Here is a 27,901-nt window from a genome sequence, read left to right on the forward strand (position 1 = left end):
GTGTTTGGCTACAGCATTTTTCAATAATTACGATATAGCTGACCAAATAAATTAATTATTTATAATATTATGTATTTTAATCATACTTTGTGAGTGTATTGTTCTATATAGTTCATTTGTAAATTTGCTCTTGTGATACGTGTATTAAAGATATACGAAAAATATTTTATTATAATTATTTATCACATTTTGGAATCATGACTTTAACTATGACAAGAAAAGTTAGTGAATGCCAAGCAGAAACCGTCCAATTTATGCCAATAGAGAAAGTAAGTTAAATAAATAATAAGGTCATTGTGTAAAAAAATTATGGAACTGTTACATTTTTATTTATATGTAAACAAAATACCCAAAAAAAAACAAATACACAATATTATGATATTTTTTTTCCTTTTTTTTCTATTTATGCTACCATAAGAATTAAACATTTTTGAAACAATCCTTAATTATTTTAAACTTATGTTATTCAATGTTATAAAACAAATTCTGATTAAGTTAATTATATTTAAGGTAGAAGATGATTGTAAACAAGAAAAGGAATACTGCAGGGGGAACACATTACTTAGGCGTGGTAAAAAATTGGAGGATAACAACAATCTCACTGATGCAGATGTTGAGTATATCAATTACAGAAAATTGCTCAAGTATGAGGAAGCACCTGAATATTTACAACATAACCCGTTCATCAAAGATGGCTACAGGAAGCTGCTGCCAACCAGACTGTGCTGGGAAAGGTAATAAATCACAAACAATCACAATTTTTTTAATGGTCTAAAGTCATTAAATCTTAGTACAAATTATACAAATCAAAGGCAAAAGGTATATCTCGTTTTCATATTAATAAACATTAATTATGTGAATGTAATAGATGTTTAAATTATAGATGCTCAGGTATAATACACTTTCTTGACTTCTAAAGCTTGTTAAATAAATAATTATTAAATAATCAATAAGTTCAACTGCATAAGGCATAAATGTAAAGATTTTAAAGTTTAAATGTAGAATATGAAGTATTTAATACCTATCATAGAAACAAGGTACACTTTTACTGCGAATAATTACTAAATGTAACATTAATAAATATTATAGTAAACATAGAGATTTTGATAAGTATGGTGATATAAAAACAACACAAATTAGGTGCAGTTAACATTGATATGGAATAGGAGTGCAGAAATGTTTTAGAAATATATTAAATCAATAAAAAATAACATTACATAAATTACCATGCATTTGGCAAACACTATTAAGTATACATATTCATTTTCTACTAAACATTTATAGTTTACGTTCAAAATCAGTGACGCTTTTTTTGACAGTTGGGTTTTTTTATTGTTATAACGACAATGTATCGTACCCAACAGCTCTCGCCTTTGACATGCAGATAAACCTAGTTACATATTAGGTATTTGTTAAATGTTAAGCTACTGCTGTATAAGCATTTCAATTCAATTCTTAGCTTTGTGGCTGTAAGTTTTGTCTGAGTTTAAGTAGATACCAACAAACTAAAACTCGTTTATTACTAAAAAGTACTAATTTACCTGTTGAACTGATTTGGTGTGATAATTTAATTACAAATTAAACAATAAATCGCATTTGGCAGATATACTTAATAATGTAAAAATATAGTTTTGTAATAAATGGTATGGTGGAGTGGTAATATACGGTATTTGAAAAAAGTCGTAAGAAGTTTGTTTCAGCGGCATCACTTGAAAATCACGTAATTTTCTTGCCAGACTCAATACAATTGCATTAGCAAATATCTTTTCTTTCTAAATCTTAGCGTAAAAAAATTGGACACAGATATATTTACTCACTGATATTGATATTAGGCGATATGTATACATTGGTTGTACATTTTTTCTACTCAAACACGATATTTTCGAATCATTCAATTAGGTTCGGGCTCTTCGCAGGCATACTCATATACTTATTACATTACTATATATGTACATAAAGTATATAAATCTTCTCTACGTTTGTAAGTTACTGAACTCTAAAACGGATGAAAAAAGTCTGCGTATTTCTATCAGTCAACATATATTTCATCCGGACGAAGTAGCGAAAGGCACCTCGTATAATATGTTGTAAATGTTAAAATACATTGTTTGAACCTACATATTTGTCAATTCACAAAAATATGATTTTATACCGAAATTTTATATTCACTATATTATGTTACTTATGAATAATGTCATGTAAAGCTTTTGTCTGACAGTTAGTCATAGATTTTCATTACTACAGAATTAAACTACATTTACTACCTAATTCACGATTAGCCTAATAGAATGTTACTAAAGTCTCTTCAATATTTTGTTGACTTCAATTCAATTCAATTCTTAGTTTAATGGCTTTTAGTTGTGCCGACAGGGCACAGATTATTTCGCCAATGTCACGTAGGATGGAGAAGACACGAATGAGATTGATCGGTATGGGTGAGATAACAAACTCAATTAAATTTTAAAGCCAAGTATAGTAGTAGTAATTTCCTTGTTAATCCGTAACCTAGAACAACACAAACATTAAGGGTTAATAATAGGATAAATTACAAATAATTGTTAGTATTCTAAACTATATATAATAAGATATATCACTCAATTGGACTATTCACAACTTAATTTTATTACATTTAATATATTTACACAAAAAAGAACAAAATGGACTAAACACAAACGTCAACAAACATTCAACATTTATAGGACGAGGAACTTTAGGAGGGAGAACGTCGTAAATGGGATGAAGAAGTTTAGGACAAAGGAACAGGATGTGGGTGGCGGAACCTTCGTCTAGGCCACATTCACACAGCGAGTGATCTCGAACTCTTATCTTTGCTAGGTGGGTAGGTGTGCAAGAATGGCCGAGGCGTAACCGACAGATAGTGGATGTGACCCAACGGTCAGCGTGCCTGTGAAGTGAAAACCAAGGTCGCCTCGGAATTTCAGGTTGTAACGCCGAATAATACTTACCTTTAACCGATTTTGATGAAATCCAAAAAGCATTCCAGGATTTAACCATTTCAGCTTTCGCAAGAGTGAGCAGGTCTCGAGAGGAATTGACAAAATGCTCAGATGAACCAGATTGGATGGCAATCTTAGCATATGAGTCAGCCATCTCATTTCCAATAATACCGGAATGACTTGGAATCCAGACCAGCAAAACCTGAAGGCCTTGTTGGTGACAGGACAACAGAGCCTCTCTGATCTTAAAAACGATAGAAAGTCTTAATTTGCTACGAAAAGGATTTTCTTTAATGGCCAACAGACAGCTTAATGAGTCACATAAAATAACTGATTGTTGTATGTTGTGTGACTGGGCATACATAATAGCTTCCAGTAAAGCAATGGCCTCACCGGAAAATATAGAGGTTTCAGGGGGGCATTTAAATAAAAGGGCTATTTTATATTTAGGTATCCAACAAGCTGCGCCAACGCAGCCGGTCGGTGAGAGTTTAGAGGCATCAGTATATATAGGGAGGTGATTTGGCCAATTTTGATGAAACATTTTTTGAAATTGGACACTAGTATCAGGGGAACCTTTTATAAGACCAAGGTTTGTAATAACGGGGGTATTATAAATAAGAGCTTTAAAGGAGGTGGAAAAAAGAGGATTAGAAGGAAAAGTGGTAAGGGGATGAGGGAGGTTGGTATACTTGAGGAAACTGTTTAATAGGAATGAGGATTTCGGTCTGTCTGGGTTGTAAAGGTGGGATAATTTGTTTAATCGGGCCAATAGAGGATGGGAAGATAGCTGTAACAATTTGATGATAAAGCGGTCACATAAGTATTGCCTCCTTATATGTAGAGGAGGGTCAACACACTCAACCTGCAGAGCATTAGTAGGAGTGGATTTCATCGCACCCAAGATTATGCGCAAACATTTAAATTGAATTTTGTTTAATTTTTCTGAAGCTGATTTATTGAATGGATCTAGAACAAACAGTCCATAGTCCAAATGACTACGAACTATTGCGTTATAGATCAGCTTCAATGTATAAGGGTGAGCTCCCCACCAAACTCCAGATACTGCTCTAAGGGCATTAATTGATTTTTCACATTTCTTGGCTAAATAGTCAGAGTGTGAAATTCCGTTCAGTCGGTGATCGAGAATAATACCAAGAAATTTTGTTTTGTCTACAAAGTTAATGCGCTGACCCTCATAAAACAAATTAAAGGTAGGTATACGTCTTTTTTTAGTAAATACCACTGCTTGACTTTTGGCTATCGATAGCGATAAGCCATGGTCAAAGAGCCATTGGGATAGGTAATGCAAAGCAGAGTTTAATCGAAATGTTAAATTTTCAATGGAGCTAGATCTATAATACAAAACAGTGTCATCAGCATACTGGAGAATGTTACAAAAATTGTTAACAGACAAATCGAGATCATGGGTGTATATGCTGTAAAGCAGAGGACTGAGTACTGAGCCTTGAGGAAGACCTTTCCAGACAAGTCTGGGGGGAAGAGAGAGATGTTGGTGTCTAACCGTTATTGATCTGCAAGTTAACAGATTACATATGAGATGAACTATCCTCGGTGGAATACTCAGCTGTTGCATTTTCTGCCTGAGTAACGGAAGAAGTACATTATCATATGCAGAAGATATATCTAGAAAGATTCCCACAAGGTACTCTCCTTTAGCAAAGGCAATTCGAATGTCTGTTGTGAGTATGCTTAGATTATCAATGGTGCTCAACCCCTTCCGAAAGCCAAATTGGGAGGGAGCAAGTATATTTCTGCTTTCCATTAACCATTCCAGGCGGTTCTTCAACAGATGTTCAGTGATCTTTGCCAAAGTTGATGATAAAGCTATCGGTCTATATGAGTTGTAATCCGAAGGGTTCTTACCCGGTTTAAGGATCGGGATAACAATTTGTGTCTTCCAAGATTGCGGGACAATTCCTTTGATAAAAACCGAGTTAATTATGTTTAAAAAACATTTTTTCGCTTTATCATTTAATTTACAAATAAAAGAGTAAGGAACGCCGTCTTCCCCAGGAGTAGAATCAGATAAACCATTTAAAGCACATTGAAGTTCGGAAAAAGAAAAGGGGGCATCCATTTCATCCAAAGTGGATGTGGATGCTGGCGTAGAATTTAGAAAACTGTCCTCATAAGGGACAAATGGGGGGGCAAGCTTATCAGCGAAATTGTTAAGCCACTCAGAAGGAGTATTTGAGGAAGGGTCAACAGAATTAAGGCATCGGCGGAATTTTTTAAGTTGGGACCAGACTACAGAGGAAGAGGAACGAGGACTCAGGGATTCACAGAAATGAATCCAACTAACTTTTTTCTTTTTAGAGATTAATTGTTTAAATTTGGCGTCGATTTTCTGATACTTACAAAAGTTATCCAAAGACATACACAATGAGTATGATGCTTCAGCCTCTAGTCTCTGTTCAGATAATCGTTTGCATTCCTCATCCCACCAGGGGGTGGAAAGCAAATGATTTTTTGAGGTGTGTTTTTTAGGGAAGTGGAGATTAGCTGCAGTTAAAATACCATTAAGGAAAAGATCATAGCAAAGAATTACATTTCCATAGTCTTGTGAAACAAAGAGGGTGTCGATCATGGAATCAACAGACTCAGCATATGCAGACCAGTTAGCATTTTTTAATTTGAATTTTAATAAGGGATTTGGATTGATATGGGCAATGGATCGGTGATTTAAAGAAAGGAGGATAGGAAAGTGATCACTGCCAAAAGAGGATGAGAGGACATTCCAGGATATTTGAGAAGCAAGGACTGGAGAAGTTAAGGATAAGTCTACAGCGGATTTTGGGTTTTGGTTAGGATATACTCTACGTGTTGGTGAGCCATTATTGAGGATGCAGAGGTTTGCATCATCAAATATGTCCATCAACAAGAGAGCAAATGGGTCACAGAAATGTGAACCCCAGGCGGTGTGATGGGCGTTAAAATCCCCCATGACTAGGATAGGACTAGGGAGAGAGGAAATGATGGCAGATATATCAGGAATTAAAGTTGGATTAGGATGAGGAATATACAGGGAAAGAAAAGAGATGTTAAGGGCTCTAACAGCAACAGCATTAATATGCTGGCTGGGAAGGGATAAAGGAATTTGGGAGAAGGGAAGGGAGTGCCGAACGAAAATGGCACTCCCAGCATAACCATCACTTCTGTCATCCCTCAAACAGGAGAAGCCTGGGACCCGGAATCGGGATCCAGGGATCAACCATGTTTCAGAGATGGCAATAATGACAGGTTTATGGAGGTTTATTAGAGAGAGGAGTTCATGTTTTTTAGGCCGAACGCTCTTGCAGTTCCATTGAAGGAAGCTGATTGGGGCCATTGTGAAGGATGGAGAATAACTGACATAAGTCTTGAGCAACGTTGGACGGTAAGGGGATATCGTTACATGTTGAGATAATACTAAGTAGTATCTTAGTTAGCATTTCTAAGAAGTTGGGATTGTTATTAAGAGGGTTAGGAGTGTTTTGGTTGAGAGCACAACCATTAGGAGCAGTAGAGGGACAATTACTAACGATCGATTGATGGGCCTGTTTATCATACCCTTTCCCAAGAGGTGATCTTGGGCGAGGAGTACTGATAACAGTCTTCCGATAGGACCGGGTAGTTGAAGGGATAGGTTGACTAGGGAGAATTGGAGAATATGTGGGAGGGGTAAACATCTCCTTTGCAATCTCTGCATAGGATCTACGTACAGGAGGAAACCGAGAGGATGCTTCAATGTATGAAATGTTGTCCTGAGACATAACAATTTTGATTGATTGTTGGCGAGAAAACTCTGGACAATCCTTGTCTGTTGTGAAATGGTTACCAGAGCAATGTAAGCAAGTGGCGTTATCCTTACTTACACTACAAGACTCACCTGTGTGGGATTTGGAGCACTTAAAACACCTAGGTTGAGATCGACACTGAGTTTTAATATGACCATAACGGCAGCAATTAAGGCATTGGATAGTGGGAAGTTTATAAGTTTCTACTGGAAGGGATGTATGGTAGGAATACACTTTTGAAGGAAGCATTTGACCTCTAAATGTAATTACAACAGATTGGGTAGGAACCCATGTAGTTACACTGTCAGCAATTGTTTTTCTATTCAGGCGTCTTATTTTCATAACTTCACCACATCCAGTGGGAAGCTCAAGTGACATTGCCAGTTCTTCCATCGTCCAGTCCACGGGAATACCCTTAATCAATCCCATTCTAGTTACATTAAAAGTCGGTACAGTAGCTTTATACTTGCACATTTCAACAATAGGATTCACTAGAAAGGTGTTTGCTGCTTGAGCTGTTGAAAATTCAACTGAAATTTTGTTACGGCCTATGTTCTTAACACCATCGTTAATAATACTCTTAATTTTATGAGTGTGCAGGAATTGTCCGAATTTAATTGCCCGTATAGTAGTTCCTGAAGCTGGGTCAGATACTTCCCGGGACACATGAACGATGAAAGGACCCTTGTCATCGTCGGAATACATTTTAGGGCCTTCAGAGAAGGATGGATGAGTGTAAATCGTTTGTATTGAGGGATTTGCTGAACTAGGATTAATTATGGTTTTTTTGGCATTGGAATCGGAATTAATGGAATCATTACCGAGGCGTTTTCGGGAAACAGGTACAGAGGGAGGAGATAGAGTATCGGGAACAGGCTCTATTGAGCCACCTGGATCAGGGGGATCAGGAGGAGGATCAACCTCCATTATAAAACTTAGAAGCTAAAAAATATTAAAACACGTTAAATACTCACAAGATTTACAAATATTACTAACACCACTTAACCCAACTACCAACTAAAGCACTATTAACAATAAAATATACTACAAAACAAAACGAAAACACTCAAAATCTCTTAACACGTGTGTTAACCAACGCTAACGCAAGCGAAAAAAACTTTGTTGACTATAATCAACAGTGAAGTGTCAATTTCACAATCATGTTACATGTGTGAGTCTATGTATGTAATATACATACATATGTGTGCCTGAATACTTGTTGTAGTTGTTTAAGGTATAATGAATCTTTGTAATATTGTAAAAAGAGTGTGTATGTGTAACTTAATAATGGTTTATTTTCAGCATATTCTGGTGGACAAATGAAACTATGAATATATGGACGCATATATTTGGTTTCTTCTTACTTCTGTTCCTCACGATAAACGATCTCGTCATTATAAACATCCACGCCACCATGACCGACAAGACGGTAGCTGCTATTCTTTTCTCTTGCTTTCTTGTAAGTACTATTTTTTTATTTTATTCATTTTTATTTATTTATGAAGATGGGGGTTTTCATATTACAGTAACCTTTGCTTTCAGTTCAATAGCCGATTCGACCTAAGTTCAATGACCATAAAATGCAAATATTAATTCTAATATAAATTTAAGTAAATTCTAACGTTTTGCTATTTTAAAAATTCCGTTTAATTATAAAAATATACATTTGTTATATACAGATTTTTTTGTGAAACTTGTGAGTATACGTAAAATATATAACAATTAAATTTTATGAAACGCCGCCGTGGTAATGTTAAGTTTGCCTATTTGAATGTTAATGTGAAAGATACAGATAACAATCAGGTTAGACAAAATTATCTCAACTCGACCACGCAAAGTCAATAAATACTTCCCGGGGCAAGGCAATCGTTTCTATTTTGAGTTCCGCAGATATTTTTAATATTGCCAATTCATACTTTTAAATCTTTTTTGGTTAAAAAATTAAACATTGTACTTACACTTTTTGAATTTTAGGCAGGATATAATATATAAATGTATTTGAAATTACTTTGTATATTAATTATTTGAAAAGAGTAGCTACTGAGTTTCTTGCCGGAACTTCTAGAATCTATATCCCCAATTTGTGGTAGCTGTACATTTAATACAATTCTGTAAAATATCAATTCAAAAGTGCCTTTATAAGACTACTCGAATAAAGAATATATTGATCGGATTAGCCGATCAGATTTCGAAAAGCGTTGCAAATAGGTATACTTTTGTCTTCATTTGATTATTTTACCTGGACCTGAGTATAAAAATTGTTCTTGTGTAAAGATATCCTAATAATAATTTGTATTTACCCTATATAAATTTTGATCGGTTCGTACACATAAATTGTTGAAAAATAAGTATAGGTCTCTAAATACGTAAAAAATTATATTACGTATTATATTTGGAAGTTTTTCAATTCAAATTAAACCCCGTTCCTTTCTATTTTAACGGTAGTAGTAGGTATAGTTGTTTTGTTAATTAACGTAAATAATAATATTTTGTCAAGTAATATTGCAACCTGCATTTGCTGCGGCAGCAAAATTATTGGTGTCATTCTCAATTTGACAAACTTACAACCTCAATTATGGCTGATGATATTTATAATTCAAATAAGTTCAATCAATTTCATATTAAAATAGGTTAGTATGTCGAGATGTCTTGAGAACTCCGGTGATGCTATTTAAACTGTAATGAATATATTCGAATACATAATCATTTTAGATTCTGGATTATTTAATTAATTGGCAATACTATATGGTATTAAAAAATCTTAAACGGCTACAGTCTTACAGTCCAATTTAAGATTTATTCAGGGTCCAATTAGCTTTTACAATGTATGTGGGTATATGTATATATTCATATTGTTTACGGTATTATAATCGATAAAAAGTTAAATAATTATTATCACGGCTACCTCCATTTAACATATCTTATCATTGTCATTATCTTTTTTATTAATTTTATAATAAATCGGTTAATTACTTAATTTGGTGTTTAATAAAACAACATTTTGTTTAACCGTAAGAAATATTTTAGTAATTGTTAATGCTAGATAATGCCTATTTAAAAGATCATCACGGAATATATGAATATAGTGACTTTAGTATGGTCAATATTTAAATGTTATTGACTTATACGTAGTATATGTACGGCGATGGTGAAGAAAACGGGTCATCCAAATACCGTCCGATCTTATTTGTATAGTAAAAACGTTCGTATTACAAAATTACAATTTGAAATTGACATATATAAATGTGTTCTATTCATTCATTTTGATATACATTAATTATAACCTTCACATCGTGTATAACCTGCTGACGGACGAGTCACGAAATGTAAATCCACATTATAATTAGCACCATCCGTCGACCGACTCGAAAGTGACGTCCCTTGTCTCGTCCAACTTGCTTTCCCACTTACTTAAGTGAAAGTCGCGTTCAAAAATATGCAAAAAAAGATCTGTCAAATATTAGAAATGTTGGAGTTGTTTTTAGTTTACAAAAAATTGTGTTTTATGGCATTACTATGGTTTTATTTGGTTTAAGATGATTTGATAGTTTCTGTCTTTTATTAAATTGTTATTTTAATGATAAAATTGCGATTATGATAAATCAGTTTTTTTTTTCAAGTGATAGGTGGCAAACGATTATAAAAGTGATAATTTAGTAGTGTTTGTAAAAATCTCCACCAAAAAACACACCACCTATTAAGTATATGGATATTAAATAGTTGGTTTTAAACTGATAAAACAGTGAATAATAATAAAGTTGGATTACAAGTAAAATATATTTATTTGAGATCAATAACTATTAACACTATTTAAGGAACAGTTATAATAACAAATTTTATATTCTATGGATAAGACTGAAAATTGGAAAAAAAATCTAAATTGTAGTATAAACATCGGTCTGATAGTGTACATAGAAATATGCCAATTCATTTAACATATCCAAATCATATCATGATATATGTAAGTATATCCGCTGATTTATATCGGCGAACCCTGGTTTTCAAGCGTAAGTAATTAGTAGTTTTTGATATGATATAGTATTTTTGATAATGTAATATGTAACGATAATTTTATATAAAAAAAGCTTCAGATTTTTTTTTATAATTTTGTATTATATTCCTGTCAGTACACGTGAATTTATATTAAAAAAAATGTTGAAGGTATTTTCTAATAACTGCATAATGATAGCAAAAAATATGTATTTGTTTCTTTTTTTTTATTTATTTATGGTAATAGTTAATTTGTGGGTCCATGTGTATGTTTAAATACATGAATGAAATCGCCGGTACAAGCTGGAGTTTACATACACTATCGTCTAGAACTAGACCTTATATTCACTACAACAAGGACGATTTAATAATAATCTAGCAATAATATATTTTATAACAATAGATATGTGTTCTAAATATTTATTATGAGCATCTTACTTGATGATATTGTATGTTTAAATGTTCTGAAAATCTTGCAATTATTTGAACTTCAAATTGACCTTTATTCACGTACGAATGTGACGAAAGAAACAACATAACATTTAACTGCCTTGTGTTATGTTAACGTATCCGGATTTAAAACATAATTAAAATAAATAAAATGTTCTTAAATATAAACTTTACGTAATATGATTTTCTCAAGGTTTAAATCATAATCGATCAGATAAAACAAGTATTTACAAATAAAAAATGACCATAAAGAATTAGGAGTAAATAAATATATTTAAGAAAAAATCTTTTATAATAAAATACCGTCATCACCAATCATCATCAAGGAATTGGGAATATTTTAAGTTTTTATTTATGTTGAAATAAATACTTTGTCATTATTTGAATAACAATAAATTTTTATTTATTTATATTTTAACAAAAAAAAAGTAGTAAATAATATGTAAATACGTACATTTTACGTTTGCAGAAAGATAAATTGTTGTTCTTCGGCTAATGTCTGTAATAGCGGTAACCGTATAGTGAAGCTAGTACTCACATCCTAAGTTGTATTGCACAAGTAAACGCTAAGCAAATCTTTTTATTTTAACAAGCATCGCGTGCCGTCAACAATAAATTTACATTCGCTTATTGTATGGGAAGAACATTTTTTCTTTTATATAACACCTTTAAAATTATGTTAAAGTTTCATACCCCTTAATAATACATATTAAAATGCATATATACGACCGGCATTTTAATGTTCAAACCATGCTTTATTTTTGTGCCAAATAGCGTTAATTATTTAACAATGACTACAATCTTTATTTTTGCTTCTACTTTTTACAGCTAGATATATAAAAAATAAATAATATAATATATGAAAATATACTTCATTTTAATCTTACGTAAATTGAAATATGTTTTTAGCTGTATTTTAAAAATTGTAAAATGTTCCTAAAAGATGAAGAAAAAGTGAATCTTTTGCATCTGAGTCTCAGACAGCTCAGGGGGGCCCTATTGACAGTGAAAGCTACAAGTTATAACGGTCAGTAGAAACCGCTTCAGTCTGAGGAGATGGCATTGTACGAGCTAACGTATCAATGACTTGCGGAATCTGAGAGGAATAGCTCTGTTATTATGGACTTGTCGTACAATCTGTGGTTATTTTGTACTACATAAATCTGAATTATTTACACTTTCAAAGTTTATAAAATCATCAAAACACATGAATATACTTTTGATTTAGTTTAATTTAGTACTTCGTGGCGAGGTATATCCGCCTGATTTATAATTTTAATATTAAACATGTAACTTTCTTGGTGGTAAGGCTTTGTGCAAGACCGTCTGGGTAGGTACCAGCCACTCATCAGATATTTTACCGCCAAACAACAGTACTCAATATTGTTGTGTTCCGGTTTGAAAGGTGCGTGAGCCAGTCTAACTACAGGCACAAGGGACATAACATCTTAGTTCCCAAGGTTCGTGACGCAACGGCAATGTAAGGAATGGTTAATATTTCTAACAGCGCCAATGTCTATGGGCGGTGGTGACCACTTAACATCAGGTGGCCTATTTGCTCGTCCGCCAAACATTGCCATAAAAAAAATAATCTATATATAAATATATTTTTGCTAATAAATTAATTTGAAATTTCTATTACACCAAATCTTAAATATACTTATACGTTTTGACCTTAGCTACAACATTATGTGATTATGTGATGCTGTTACATAATATATGTCCACATTCCTAAGTGCAAACTTGTACGCACTCATTCACGTTTTGCCCTTTAAGACGTAGTCGCATAACAGGTGTTGAAACAAGACACCGTATGTTACGTTATTAAATACATTCAACATGTTTTTTTTTTTCTGAAAACTTGCGTTTTTTCTTATTTCTCTGAATAAAATCAGCTATAAAAATACATACTTGGTCTCAAATATTTTTGTGTAAATCGCGCACTTCTCATTTTGTTTTTATGTAAATTTCTCGTCTGTTAAACCGGGGCGGGTCGCTAGTACATAGATAAATCAGACGAGCTACTAGGACTTGTCACAGATCATAAACAAATTAGATCAATAGACTTGAAATATGGAAATTTTGTTTCGGATCATTTTAAAATATTTTCGAATCTTTATTTGTAAAAAGAAATGACTGAATATTTATTAGTAAAAACTATGAGGTATTTAGGACTTGTTTACGTGAATACACACATTGGATATTAATTTTCTTCGGCTTTGCTCTGTGCAAGCCTGTCTGGACGGTTTCGATCAATAGGCAACTTTGTTGTTCAAACCATTGAACAGTAATGGTGTGCATGTATGTGTTACTGCTCCTTGGTGTACTTACTAGCTTTTAAGGTGTTCTGAATTAATTTTTACGTGCTCACTTTTGAACTGTATTAATTCCTGCGCAGTAAACCGGTATTTTATGAGGCCGCGGTGGCCGAACTCGGCAAGAAAATATCATTACTCTTAATTATAAGTCATGGCATCAACAATTTCGGTGCAATGTTTTAATAGATGTTAAAAAAGTGGATTCAGCGTTCGTTGATTTCCACGCAGGATAAATAAATAATAATTCAATTATATTTAATTACCTATGTAACTTGATTGTTTAAGTTTCTGCTGGTTCTTCTCGGTAGAATCTACATTCCGAACCAGTGATATTTTGAAATTTAATCTTAAAAATGACGATTCGAGTGCTCACACGATAGGCTTATGTTTCTCACGCTGTGATAAAGTATATTTCGATTTTAATATAAATAATACGGTTATAATAAATTCACAAATGCTACTGTAACACTCGTATTAACATTTTCCTTAATTGGGATAGGGGTGTATGAACTGATGAAATACTCTTGACATTCGCAGTTCGTTATTGTATCCGTTCCGTTGACCTTTGAATTATGATGGGAAATTAATTATTTCCCACTTTACCATATTAAGATTTCCGTTTGACATGTAAAAGAGATGTTTATTACATGTGAGTGACATGCTGAAGCCACGTCGGTAATTTTCTCCTATTTGACACGCTCTAATTGAACTTTATTACCATTATGTGTGGTTAAATCTTGTTGTTAGCTTTTTTATTTTTATAGTCGTATTATTTTTTTTATTTAATTTAGTATCTTTGAACTAATGACGAAATAGGTTGAAAAAGATTTTTCTCCGCTTTATTCGCTCGGTTTTGTAGGATACTCTAGATTAACTAGATTTACTCTGGATTAACGAGTTAATGCCCATCTTTGGTAATATTACATACAAGGTATGATATAAAAGGACATATATTTATATAAAGGTCAGTGTGGGCCACGTTTTCCAAGAAGACGAGTAGCTCAAATCCAGCGAAGATCTGCTGATTTATAAAAGGCACAGGCAACTGTGAGGCCGTGGATGTTATTAAATTAATAAGAAACATTTAAAATGTTTGTCAAATAGACTTTTATTATGTAGGATACATTTTTTAGTTGTATTGTCTGAAAGTCAACAAGTATAAGCTCCACGCTTTTTTATCAACTATGTGTATATATATAATGTATATTAATATTTTTTTAAACAAATGATTTGTATTTATGAACAATTGTTTGACTTCATATAAATATATTTTTGTATATTTTTTTTTACTCAGAAACAGTTTATAAGAACTGTTTATTTCCTATTAATGTTGTGTAAACAAAGTTCATCAGAATTTAAGAGTATTACATATTTAAGAGTATTTATATTTCAATATTTTTATGGAGTTATCATTAACTATGATACTGACTCGCATAACCGGTTTACAGCAAATTTACAAGCAATAAAGCAAGGTGAAAAACAAATCGTGACGTCTGACGACTAAAGTGTTTTATTTCCTTGAAGTTTAATAAAATCTCATATTAATTTGTTTATTATAGTCATATGTTAATAGTATGACGTGTCTTTTTTTTAAAATAAACATATTTTTTTATTATGTAATAATTTATGTTTATTTTAAAAAAGAGACACGTCGTTTATTAAATTTAAAACATTTTAATCTTAACACTATAGTACTAGAGCCCGCGACTAAAATTTTTGTTTCATAATATTACGATCAAAACTGTGTCCAATTGTTAGATCATATTATTCTGAATCATCGAAAATATCACCATAAAGTTTCCGCGTGTAGCCCTGATAAGGACGAATTTTTAAATTTTTTTAAAAATTTGACTGGATTGTATCATAATATTGTGTCTGATTTTCGGAATGTTGTTGAAATATATATTTGAGATACCAATAATACGAGATATTGATAGAAGTAAAAGTAAAACATCCAGAATTTTTTTTAACACCTTATTGAAACCATTATGAAATGTACTGAATAATGTTATCGACCTGTATCATAAATTTTCATCTCAAAACTGTTGGATGTGATAAATAAATCGTCCAGAGGTAGAATTGATTGATAAATGAAGCGTCAATACCAGATAATGAAAGGGAACCGTTTGAAATGGTATAGTGGCATATACCTACATGTGAGATGTAGAGAGGAAACACATGTAACTAAAAGTGTGATTTGAATGAGCGTGAAGGGATGGGGGGAAGAGGACGACCTAAGAAGACATAGATTGTGTGAGGAGTGATATGAGAGAGATAGATGATGACGGATAATAGAAGAAGACAGGCTGCGCCGATCCCACTTGGATTAGGACAAGGGTAGGGAATAAAAGATAGAATAGATTGATACCAGACAAGTTTATTGTCGCACACACACATTAAAATCAGAAAAATTTTAAATAAAAAATATTATTTAAATCTATTTTATAAACAATACATAAACGGTAACCCTGAGTTAAAGAAATGGGAATAAATTAAAGAAATAATGTTTATTGAAAGGGACAAAATGTGAAAATTTTTAATCAGTTTCGACGTCATCATTATCAGCATCATCGTCGCTCTCGAGGTCTTCAACCAAGATCTTCAAGTCTTCGATTAGATTTTGTACCACCAAACGACATTACGTCAATATACATATTTATATATAATATCATCAAACTAGGTTATTCATTCTAAACTTGGTCACCTTCTGATTATTAAGATACTAAGTACTCGTACTAAATTATAATTACATCTTTCGTCTTGTATATGTATTATTATAATACCTTTTTATTCCAGATATGCATGGCGCTTTCAGCGCTATACCACACATTCTCCTGTCGATCCGAACAAGATTACAACACATTCCTCATGTACGATCTCTTCGGTATAGCGCTCTCCTTGCTGGCGATCTATACGTCGGGCGTGTACTATGCGTTTTGGTGTCATCATGTAAGTATATATTTTATTCCAATCGCCACTATTGCTTATGGTAGAGCCGAAAACGGTCTAGTCCGACTAGGTAGGATAGGATAGTATGATCATTGTTTAACTGCAAAAAAAGCAATGTCTTGTATCGCTGATTTTAAGAGTGGGTTATTGTATTTATAAGCATAAGAAACATAAAGACTGAAATCTAATTATTTGTCAGAACATTGGCAACGTAACGGTAAAGTATCAAATGTCATTTATGTTTTTTAATTTCTACAATTAATATTTAAACCTGGAATTAATACACTTGTAGTAATAACCGATTACATTCAGGTTAATATTCAATTAAATTAATTAAATTAAGATTTAAATGAACTTAAATGATGTATTGATGATAGTTAATGTGTTTATAATTGTATCCTATAGAATGCTGAATTTTACACACATACACACGTGACACACATATAAACGCAAGCATATTAAGGGTTTTATTGTTAAGTACTTTTGTATACGTTAATGTAATTAAGAAGCGCATCTTATTTAATTTTAACATTTTTCTTGCGGTTTCTTATCAGTTGAATCTACTCGAAGAACCGCTGTAATTTAATTTTAAAATAACAGGTTCTTAAAATGAGAATATAATTGTTTCTTGGTCTTAATGATATCACAATATATTATAAGTCGTTCCGCCGCGTCTGTGCGTGATAACTCAAAAACGATCGAACGGATTTTTAAACGGTTTTCACCAATGGACGGAGTGATTCATGAGGAAGGTTTAGATCAGTAGTTCCCAAACTTATTTTTCTCGTGGACCACCTATTGGCATGTGTCCGTAACCACAGTTTGAGAGACACACTAAAATCTATGAATTTGTTAGTGATTCTCTCAAACTGATGACGAAGAAAAAAAATAAAAAAAGGTAGATACCATTGGCATCAAGTATTTATAGTAGTGATCAAGTTCATGTCTGAACAAGCATTAAGCATTGTCGGGCGGATAGCGCTTTGCAAGTCTGTACACGAAATTGTACGTAATATCGAATACGCAAGTTTGGACAAATAACAATCGCTTGCCTTATTAAAATATTATCTGCTTAGTTAGGTACTTAAAACAATGTAGGTAGGCCCTTATAAAAACTATGATAACATTTTTGCTCTTTACTATCAAAAGCAGATAAATTTTCGTGGACCCCCATTAACATCTTATGGACCCCCATTTTTTTATTCACGCCTTCGTATATAATTCATTATGGTTTTTTATAAATTTTCTGAGACTGGGTAGTATCTTTATATATTAAAAATAATATTTGTGTTTATAATTTTGTACATTTTTCATGGAGATTTTTTTTTTATTATATCCACTTATATGACTCGCTGGCTAAACGGCCCTGCATCACAATTTCAATGTCGTTTAAACGATCGCCTTGACAGTCGGTATGGGGCATATACAGACAGGGCGACGTCTGCCTCGTTTCGCTGGTATTATAAAAATGAATGATTTTTTGTGTGTATAATATTTGTTCGTGTATCATTCACCAGATTGTAGTATAGACGTGGTGCGTCTGACGTAGGACCGCGAACGACTATAATTGCATACAAAAATTCTGCATGATCGACACTTTTTAAAACAATACTGCAATTGTTAATGCTAGTGAATGTGAAATAATATATTTTCCGTTCTTATCGAATTTGGTCTGGCTACACTAACAACTTTCCATTTGACGCCATTAGATGCAAATGTAATCTCCGGATTTTTTATTTTAAACTTTCTAGTCTAATATAAAGAAAATATATCCATAATATATAGATTTTTTTTAAAATAATCCAACTCGATTTATGAAAAAATGTAATTATATTTATAACTATTTATTTAAATACAGTTAACTGCGTATAATTCATGATTTATTATATTTAAACATTTTAAAATTTTAAAAATTAGGTACTATTTAAAATAACAAATTGTACGGGTAGTAGATATTAAAATTGTCCTTAAATATATTGATCTGTTACTGGCAACATCAGCCGTAGACATTTAACATCACATTATAATGTTTAGTCTATATCTATAAAAATATTGTTGTTTTTTTTTTCAAAACCTCTTTATATTTTGAGATGAAATTTGCGCGTATATTCAGCGTGTTGCGGAGATTTTTGACTAAACATTAAGATATATGTAGTGTTATTAAAACTAGCCACAGGTACCCGTGTTTTTCTATATTGATAATTTCATTGTACCTCATAGAAATTTATTTAAATTTGTCATGTTATGCGAATCGAAGTTGCACGTAAGCGGAGCGTAGCCGACTTCTCTGATATGGTGCAATTATGTAGTTTCTACGTACATATATTGGATCAAACTTGATGATTTTTCTATCTCTTTTTAATTAAATATAAGAGAGCAAGATGCACGTTACTTGAGCCAACGATGGTACAAACACGTAGTTTGAAAACCGTATGGTACAGTATTACGAAAAACATTCGTATGTCATGTTATATAAAAGATACATTATTCTGCCTAATTTAATTAGCAAGTTTCTCGTATCTTAGTTATTTATAATTAACAAAGTTATTTCGCATAACATTTACACACAAATTATTCTTACATGAATACGTGAATAAACAATAGTAGGTAAATTATGATACGTATTTATAAACGCCTGTGTGTAATCCATGTATGATTGTAATAATTGCTTCTCGCCTTTTTGATACTGAAATATTTTATATTGCAACCCAATTTGATTTTAAGTTTTAACCGACCATAATACGTCCTGTTCATAGATTTTGAATATAGAATAGTTTTATTTCGATACTAATGACGAAACGAAGTAGGCGAGATTTATATTGCTAGGCATAATCTAACCTAAATTATCGGCCTAATATTCGGGTGCCATTGCTATAAAATAAAAAATAAAAACATTTGAGAATTTGGATGCTGACATTTCTGCAATTCTAATGTCTGTGGCTAGTACTTCCCATTTGGCGGCATAATTGTTCGGTTGCCCTTTATCTTTTAAAAAAGTATTCGAATTTTAAATTACCTTAGCGTAATACTTAATATTATATATCATTGGTGTCACCAGTTACACGCAGTTTGCACGCAAGTAAAAGTTATGGTTGCGAGTGAAAGGCAAATCTCTCCTATAATTTCGTCTCAGCTTTATTTTTATCTTATCTGTGCATAGAGGAACTTCGGTAGTAATTTACCGTTGTTCCAAAATTCCAACAATAGCCTGACCTTAAACTAGTTTAAATTAATCATTCTCGATTAAATAATTATACAAAATTAATAATTAAAGTTATTTATTTTTAATATTTATCAACAAATAATTTAGAGACTGATATATAAATTAAGTTTAAAGGTGTTCAGGAAACGGCTAATGGAATTGAAAACGAAGGTATACTTCTTTATATCTTACTTTATATAGGCAGAGGTGGCCTTAGCCCAGCAGTGGGAAATTTACAGGCTGTTAATGTTATGACGTAGAGTAGGAGGTAAACAATTCTAACAGCTCTGTAAGTTCCTGCCGGGCTATCCGTTATTTACCGGACTTACTGTATATATTTTTACGTCATCTGTATTTTTCGATGAAACTTATTGTTGGTATATAATGGTATTATATATGTTGGGACATATTGTAGAGATATTTTTCAACTCGATATCGAGAACTGATTTCGATTATACAAACTGCGTTAAATTTTTCTCCATTAAGAACTACAAATTATATTAACAAACACTAGTCACGACTTATTTGCTAAAGTAACTGACATTTTATTATAAGTTTAAAAGAGTTTCCTTCTAGAGAAAAATAACGATACTTTGCAAGGGACGGCTAACCTATAGTCTAATCCAATCCAAGAAGGACTTAATATAAATAAACCTTAGATTTATGTGATTCAAGCGGTTTTCTAATACTTCTGCTGTATTGTGCCCTACTGTTCTTGATTAATATATATTTATTTATAATACAACTCTATTCCACTTAACTATTTATATTAATTTCAATTTTATTGCCAAAGTTACCAAAACGTTATTTTTCCATAATGTACCATTCAAGATCTCGACTAATATCGCTTCGATTCGATGTCAATTCGAAGTCTCTTGATGGAATTGACCATCTATCCAATCACGAAGGCACAATCCTCCACGTTAAACTTAACATAATACATATATAAAACATATATATATATATATAGTTTTATATATATGTATATATAAAACTGAATATAATTTGAATTTTATTGCCGTAAAGCAAAGACTCTGAAGTCTAACTAAAATTATATTGTGTGTAATTACTTGAAATTGTAAAAGTGTACTGTACACGAAGTACAAAGTTTTTTTATGCATTTTTGTAATAAACAATATGCTGATTGGAATCGTAATAACGTATCGGTAAACTATCGCTCCCATTTAACATTCCAACTGACCGATTGTTTAGCAACGTACTTACTTGTATCTACGTTGCGTTACCACAACGTCATTGACCTTCGTGATGTCTTAACACTTGTTTTTTTTTTTATGGATGAGAATTTTCGCACACAATGGATTTATTAAAATATTCCAAGCATTTAAACGAGTTTCTATTCGAAAATTCGAATATAATTTAAATTTAGTTTTCACGCTGAAATTATTGTTATATTTATGTATATTTTATATGCTATATACAATGACACATATTTCTTTATTATATTATCTGTTATGATTCTTAAAACACGAATATTTCTATGTATGAATGTCTGTGCGTGTAGTGTGTGCTTTGTGTTTAATTTTGATTAATGTATTTTTAAAAAACCCAGCATAAAGTTAAGATGGAATACTTTAACTTGCACTCTCAAATCCGGCTAAGCACCTCTCGGAAGGAATGATCTCTATATAATACAAGAACATGAAATTCACGTGTCGTGTTAATTGCTTAAATTAAAGCAGGTAACACAAAGCGCCACAAGTTGCGTTTGTTGCAGGTCCTGACTTCATTCGGCTATATTACAGATTCTGACATGCATGATTATACTTCTAGCGTGATGATATATAGGCTCCCTCGATAAATGGGCTATTTAACACTGAAATATTTTTTTCAAAACAGTTCCTGAGATTAGCGCGTTAAAACAAACAAACTTCAGTTTTATAATATTAGTATAGATTATACAATAAATCCTTTTCCGAAACGCGTTGCATCTTTTGGTATAGGTTTCATTTATAATTGTTAAGAAGTGTTTAAATCGTATCCTCAATTATTCGTATAGATGTGATCCATCTGTGTAACAACAGTACTTTATTCCATTAAATTGCCTTTATAAAATACCTTTTACTTTTAACAAGGAAATTTAAAATTAAATATTCATTATACATACTTATATAGTATTATAATAATATTTAATTTTGTAGTGTATAGTATCTAGAGCTTAAGTGATTAGCGAAACACATGCATTGTAACTATTTTATAAATATGTTTTTTAAAGGAATAACTTCAAAGTGTTCTCGTTTCAGTGTCATTGAAATTACCTAACGGTAGTTGGCCGTGTCGTCGTATGGGCTATTGTAGTCTTCTTTGAATTGGTCACTTGAATCGAGTCAATCTTCACATCCTTATAAATATAGATTGCAATCATTTTATTTAAAACGTTCAAATTTTTTTCTTCGCAAATTATCTTGTTATCTTGCTTATTAGTGCTTAAAGGTCGTAAGTAAATGTTGTGTATTTAAGAGACGGACATAAAACTGATAATATCTTTATATTATTTATTATTCATAATTTTACTTTTCGGTTTCTGTGGGAACTAATGTATGATTTTTTCTCGGTGCGAGCCCGTCTTAGTAGGTACCACCCACTCATTAGATATTCTACCGCCAAACAGCTGTTATTATTATGTTCCGGTTAAAGGATTAGTGAGTGTGACTGCAGGCACAACGGACATAACATCTTAGCTCCCAATGTTGGTGGCGCATTCGTGTTGTAAGGAATGGTTAATATTTCTTACGCGCCAAATTTATGGACGCTAGTTGCCAATTATTATATGCCAATAATTACCGGCTACTCTTTCATAAAAAAAGTATATAAAAATGCAACTTTTAAATATAAACTATCTTATGAGTAAACGGTGTTTAACCTTAAGCTTCTCTGTTAAACAACCGATGTCTCTCTTTCCGACACACTGTGACATTAGAAAGAAAAACGCCTTACAGATATAATTGTTTCATTAATCGCCACCTAGACGATATTTATAAGTAAAGACGTTATTACGAAAAGTTAAATTACGAATACATAGTTTGTCATCGGTCCTCGTTTTAACATAGGACATTTTGCACTTAGGAGCTATGTATTTTTGTGGAATTTGTATTATGAAAAAAAAATATGAGTTTTTATATAAGACATCCGTTTTCCGTTGTACTTTTCAGTTGTAATGTGACTACAATTTTTTCTTATTAATAAAGAAGTACATTTTCTACATGAAACGTGACCTTATCATTGATATCATCTCAAATTATTTCGATGATATCAGTGATAATTAATGATGTCGAAAATCGATGTTAGACCATGAACATTGACGTAGTACTCGGCATCCTTATCGATTTCCAGTACAGGTCAACTTAAACGGAAATTACATTCAAGGTGATCTAATAATTAATTATTATTGAATAACTTTAGTTGCCAATTCTATTATTTATAGTCATACTTTAAAAAAAAATCATTATTGGACTACAACTTATGAATTTTTAATTTCGAACACTTTTTTCAACTCTTGCTTCCTATTTGTTCCTGTAGTTCTTTCTGGAACGTTCTTAATTTTCCAATGAAGTGTACCTACATTTTGTGCTAGTAATGGGGACAAAACTAGCCCAAGTTATCACGGACCCCGTAACTGGGGCGTCGCTGGGCTGCCCGTTACCGTTAGCCATTAAAACTACAGTTCTGTGCATAATATAATTAATTAATTAATTACCTTTCTAACAAAAAAGTATTATTACTATCACATCAGTCTAGACTTAAGTTATTTTACAACAGATGCTTAACGTGTCCGTAGTTTCGTATTTTACATTTCCTATGTTCGTGGAGTGAACAGTTCCAAGATCATTCCTCGATCATTCCTCGATAAATAATCGATGCCGTTAGTGAGTCTGGATTTGTCTATAATCATAGTACTACCCTTTACTATGAATTCCTATTCATGTGCCTTTGAGATTTTAAACGACCGCAACTATTTAATTTAGTTATTATGTTTATATTATGTAATTAAATCAGTAAATACTTATTTCAAGGCAAACATCCCAATTCAACAACCAAAGCGTTTATTTTATTTGGAATGCTTTAAGACTATAATAATGATAGTATAAATTTAACTTTTATTTGATTGTTTTTAAACATGTTTACTTATATGAAATACGACACGTGTGTCTCTTCCAATATATACATTCCTTATGTTTTACATTTCCAGGAGCTGAAAACTTTCTACATGCTATCAGTGACGCTGATATTCGTGGTAGCAATGGTGCTTCAGACGCCGAGGTTGCAGGTTCCATACATGGTGAAGATGTGTGTCTTCATAGGTTGGGCGGCGTACGGTGTGCTGCCAACGTTACACTGGACCTATGTCATGGGAGGTTTCGATAACCCAATGGTGCAGGTAAGCCAGCCTTCCTAATACATACAGCCAGAGAAACACATTTGTTTGCGTGATTATTTATTTATTAAAATGATATTTACAGGATAATCCGAATTCCATAGTTTAGTTCTCAATAAATTCATTTATCTTATACAAATATAGAACACAAAGATGCGTAGGGTCCGAAATATTGCCATTTTATTGAGCAAGTTTAACCTCGTTGTCGCGAATAATGTTGCTAGTACACATACATACCTACTAGGGAGTAGGTATGTGTGTCAAATATTGCAACTGAATTTGAAATCACTCATTGATATGTAATATTAGAAACACTGCAATGCCGGTGATACAATGTTGTTTATTAAAATATAATGTCATTTGTTCAAAATGGCCGCTTAGAAAATAGATAATTGAAAAAGTTTTATTTGTTGAAGTTATTCATCTTATCGTTTGTTGTTGTCAAATTTTATTACGTTCAAATATGCAAACAAGTCGTCTTAATCTTTTATTAATATTTAAACAAGTAAATATTGTATCGACAAATGATTAGTTATTTACTTTAACTTGGCTGGTGACACGAGGGTCGACTCATTCATATCGAGTTGAGATCAAAACTTCTATTAAAACCCGTAAATGGTTCTAGTATTTTCCGAATTCACCATTTTGCATAGTAATTATATGACTGCCTCGTTGGTGTAGTGGCTAGAACCCAAGGTCCCGGATAGAAACCCTAGGTCGGGCCGATAAAAAGTTACTGGCAAAAATTTTCAGCCAACAGTCCGGAGTCAGGACGTTCGTTTGAAATTTCTGAGATATTCCAAATTTGAAATTTTCAATAATTTGAAGTTTTTAAAGATAATAATTGTTCTTATTACTCAACTCTAAAATTATTTAAATTATGCCAAGTAATATAACTACGCAGATTTTTACAACATTGTATTACCAAGATGTCCTTCTACGTTTACAAGGAAGCCGTTTCGCTGTACAATTACGGAATAATTGTACGATCATTTTAATTACGATATTCATTATATAGTTCTTTTCTCATTATTTTTAATCATAATCTTTAATATATTTGATAGCTCGTCTGAAATAACGTGGAACATTGTGTTCTTACACTATACCAACTAAACATCACCCATATGTAGGTACATATACTGTTTTTTAGGGTTCCGTACTCAAAGGGTACAAAGGATACGTGACCCTATTACTAAGAATCCGTTGTCCGCCCGTCTGTCACTTCTGCTGTATCTCAGGAACCGTGATAGTTAGACAGTTGAAATTTTCACAAATGATGTGTTTCTGTTGCCGTTATAACAATAAATACAAATAAAAGGAACAAAATAAATATTTAAGGGGACTCTCTCACTCCCATAAAACAGACATATTTTTTTTGCCGTTTTTAAAGATAATGTGCGGTACCCTTCGTGCGCACGACCAAACTCTCACTTGGCCGGTTTTCTTATGTTATTGCTTAATTATTTATATAAATCGCTAATTATATAAAATAAACCTTGAAAACTGTGAAAATAGAACGTGACGTGAATTTATATTTGGTGTTTCTTTTATTTGAAGAATATTTTTAGTCGTCGCTGACACACATAGTAATAAATCTTTATGTCAAAATTAAATAATATAAAATTTTAAAAATTTCCATACAAACTTTCATACCTCATTTAATATGCTTAGGACATGGATATTGTTGATCCTTTTTCTTAGTACTTAGGTTAGTACTAAGAAAAAAGGATACTTCGTTCTATAAGCGAATTCCTGTGCATAATTTCATCCCGTTAGATCCACTGGTGCACGCAATGTGTCGTAATTGCCATTATAAAATTTTCTTAAGTAGAAGATTCGTATTCTGTCACAGTAAAGTTTTTTATTAGAAAACTAATCTCGCTCCTTTTGTAATCATTATAAATGAGAACATGTTTTATTTACGTAATTATATAAAAGCAACGAAGTCATTAAATGTTTAATTATTATTATTTAATGTTTCAGATCTTCTTTCCAAGGGTGATCGGGATGTACGTGATTAGCGGTACAGCGTTCGCTATATACGCCTTCAAGGTAATTACAAAACTAGTCAAACATTTAAAAATTATATAATAATCATCGATATAATATAAGCCAACATTTATTGTTTATTTGAAAAATCTCAGGTCAACATGATCATTATATAGTATATAAAAAACAAAGTCGCCTACCGCTGTCCCTATGTATGCTTAGATCTTTAAATAAATTAGAGGTTTCTAAAGCGATGTCGTAAATAAACACATTATTTGCGCTTACATTGCAAACGCTGGCTGAACCCTACGGTGGATCAAAATAATGTAGTACAGTATATACCTATGTAATTTAAATAAATATTTTCGAAGATATTACAGAATTAAAACGCAGGGACATGGCATGTATTGTCTAACGCCTGAAAAACCGTGAACGTTGTAAGACATTCTGTAGTATATTTAGTGGCAGCATTGCACCCGTGCGAAGCCGACGCGGGTCGCTAGTTACGGATAAGAGAAGATTTTATCTATGCTCAACCGAACGAACCGATTAATAGATTTTTGTTTCTATTCTGTTCAGAACGAGTTGATACGTTCTAAATTCGGTTGGACGCACTTTGATATATTGGCTGCACTATTTAAAAATCCTCTATAATTGCGCGATATTAATATTACTTTGACAATTTCGGGATATTATTGAATTGTGTAATATTTTGTATCTTTTAAATAAGGTTTACCAACTGGAGTACAGTATACAGATCTGTATTAATAAAATAACATTTAACTATTTTTTTTTTTTTTTGTATTTTATTCTTAACTTAAAGCAAGCACAAAATTTTAATGTATGTATTTTCTGGACTGGTCACAACAGGCTTTTTAGTAGACGATGAGTAAAAATGTTTATTGTTAATCTAAGAAAACCAGAACGCAATAAGGCTTTTATTAATATTATCCATTCTAAAGTTTTTTGTCTGAAGTCTTTACATAAAGTGAAATAATGAACTCAAGTACAGATTAGGTGTGACGTCGGATCAGTCTCCCCGAACACCAATACTAACTATATTTATAAATGCTACAATGATTTTGTTTGTTGCGTTTTACGTCTTAACAACTTAATCGATTAGAATGAAGAATGAAGAATTTTGCATTGCGCTGTTAACGGTACTGCAAAGGACAAAGAGTACGTAATGCGCTCAGCCGCGTGACGAAAACATATTTCATCATCTAAACTAACCCATTACTAAATGTATTTTAATAAAAACTTAATGGAATTCTTATATTTTCAGATTCCAGAACGTTGGTTTCCAGGTAAGGTTGACTACATAGGTCACTCCCATCAGTGGTGGCACGTTTTAGTTCTAGGAGCTCTGTATTACTGGCATAACTCTGCTATGATATATGTCCAGTATAGAATGAACCACGGCTGTGCGAACACAATGAGAATATTCTAGAAGAGCTTTAACTTTAAATTCAGGGTAATTATTATAAAATAGTGTTAGATGTATGAATGACCTTATGAGTCTGAGCCTGCATTCAGTCTAGCATTATATTTGTGATCAAATGTCAATTCAGAAAAATAACGTGTGCAAATGTTATAAATAAAATTCTTACTCAATGGTACTGATTTTGTTGTACGAAAACCTTAAATAATTAGACAGAATTATCTCTTACATTTGGAGATAGCGTCTTGTCAAATTAATTTATTTCGTGTACAACAAATTTACCAATATTTATTATAAGTAGAATCGCATGTGTTCGAAATTCGTCCAATCTTGTTATTTAAATTTTTGACCAAATTCAAACATTCTTTTGAGCTCAACAAACGGCATAACTATAATCGTTAGAAATATTGGC

The 27,901-nt window shown here is 32.2% G+C and overlaps 1 protein-coding gene across 1 annotated transcript; it reads left to right on the plus strand.

The window, feature by feature from the left end:
• LOC113403676 (progestin and adipoQ receptor family member 3) lies at positions 1 to 27,840 on the plus strand. Its single transcript, XM_026644276.2, has 7 exons — positions 1 to 269; positions 511 to 734; positions 8,060 to 8,216; positions 16,312 to 16,464; positions 23,874 to 24,062; positions 26,043 to 26,111; positions 27,334 to 27,840. Exons 1-7 carry the CDS (start codon positions 198 to 200, stop codon positions 27,496 to 27,498), a joined length of 1,029 nt encoding a protein of 342 aa, XP_026500061.2. The 5' UTR covers positions 1 to 197; the 3' UTR covers positions 27,499 to 27,840.
• The last annotated feature ends 61 nt before the right edge of the window (positions 27,841 to 27,901 follow it).

Source organism: Vanessa tameamea, chromosome 10 (assembly GCF_037043105.1).
Source record: "Vanessa tameamea isolate UH-Manoa-2023 chromosome 10, ilVanTame1 primary haplotype, whole genome shotgun sequence".
NCBI classification, from domain to species: Eukaryota; Metazoa; Arthropoda; class Insecta; order Lepidoptera; family Nymphalidae; genus Vanessa; species Vanessa tameamea.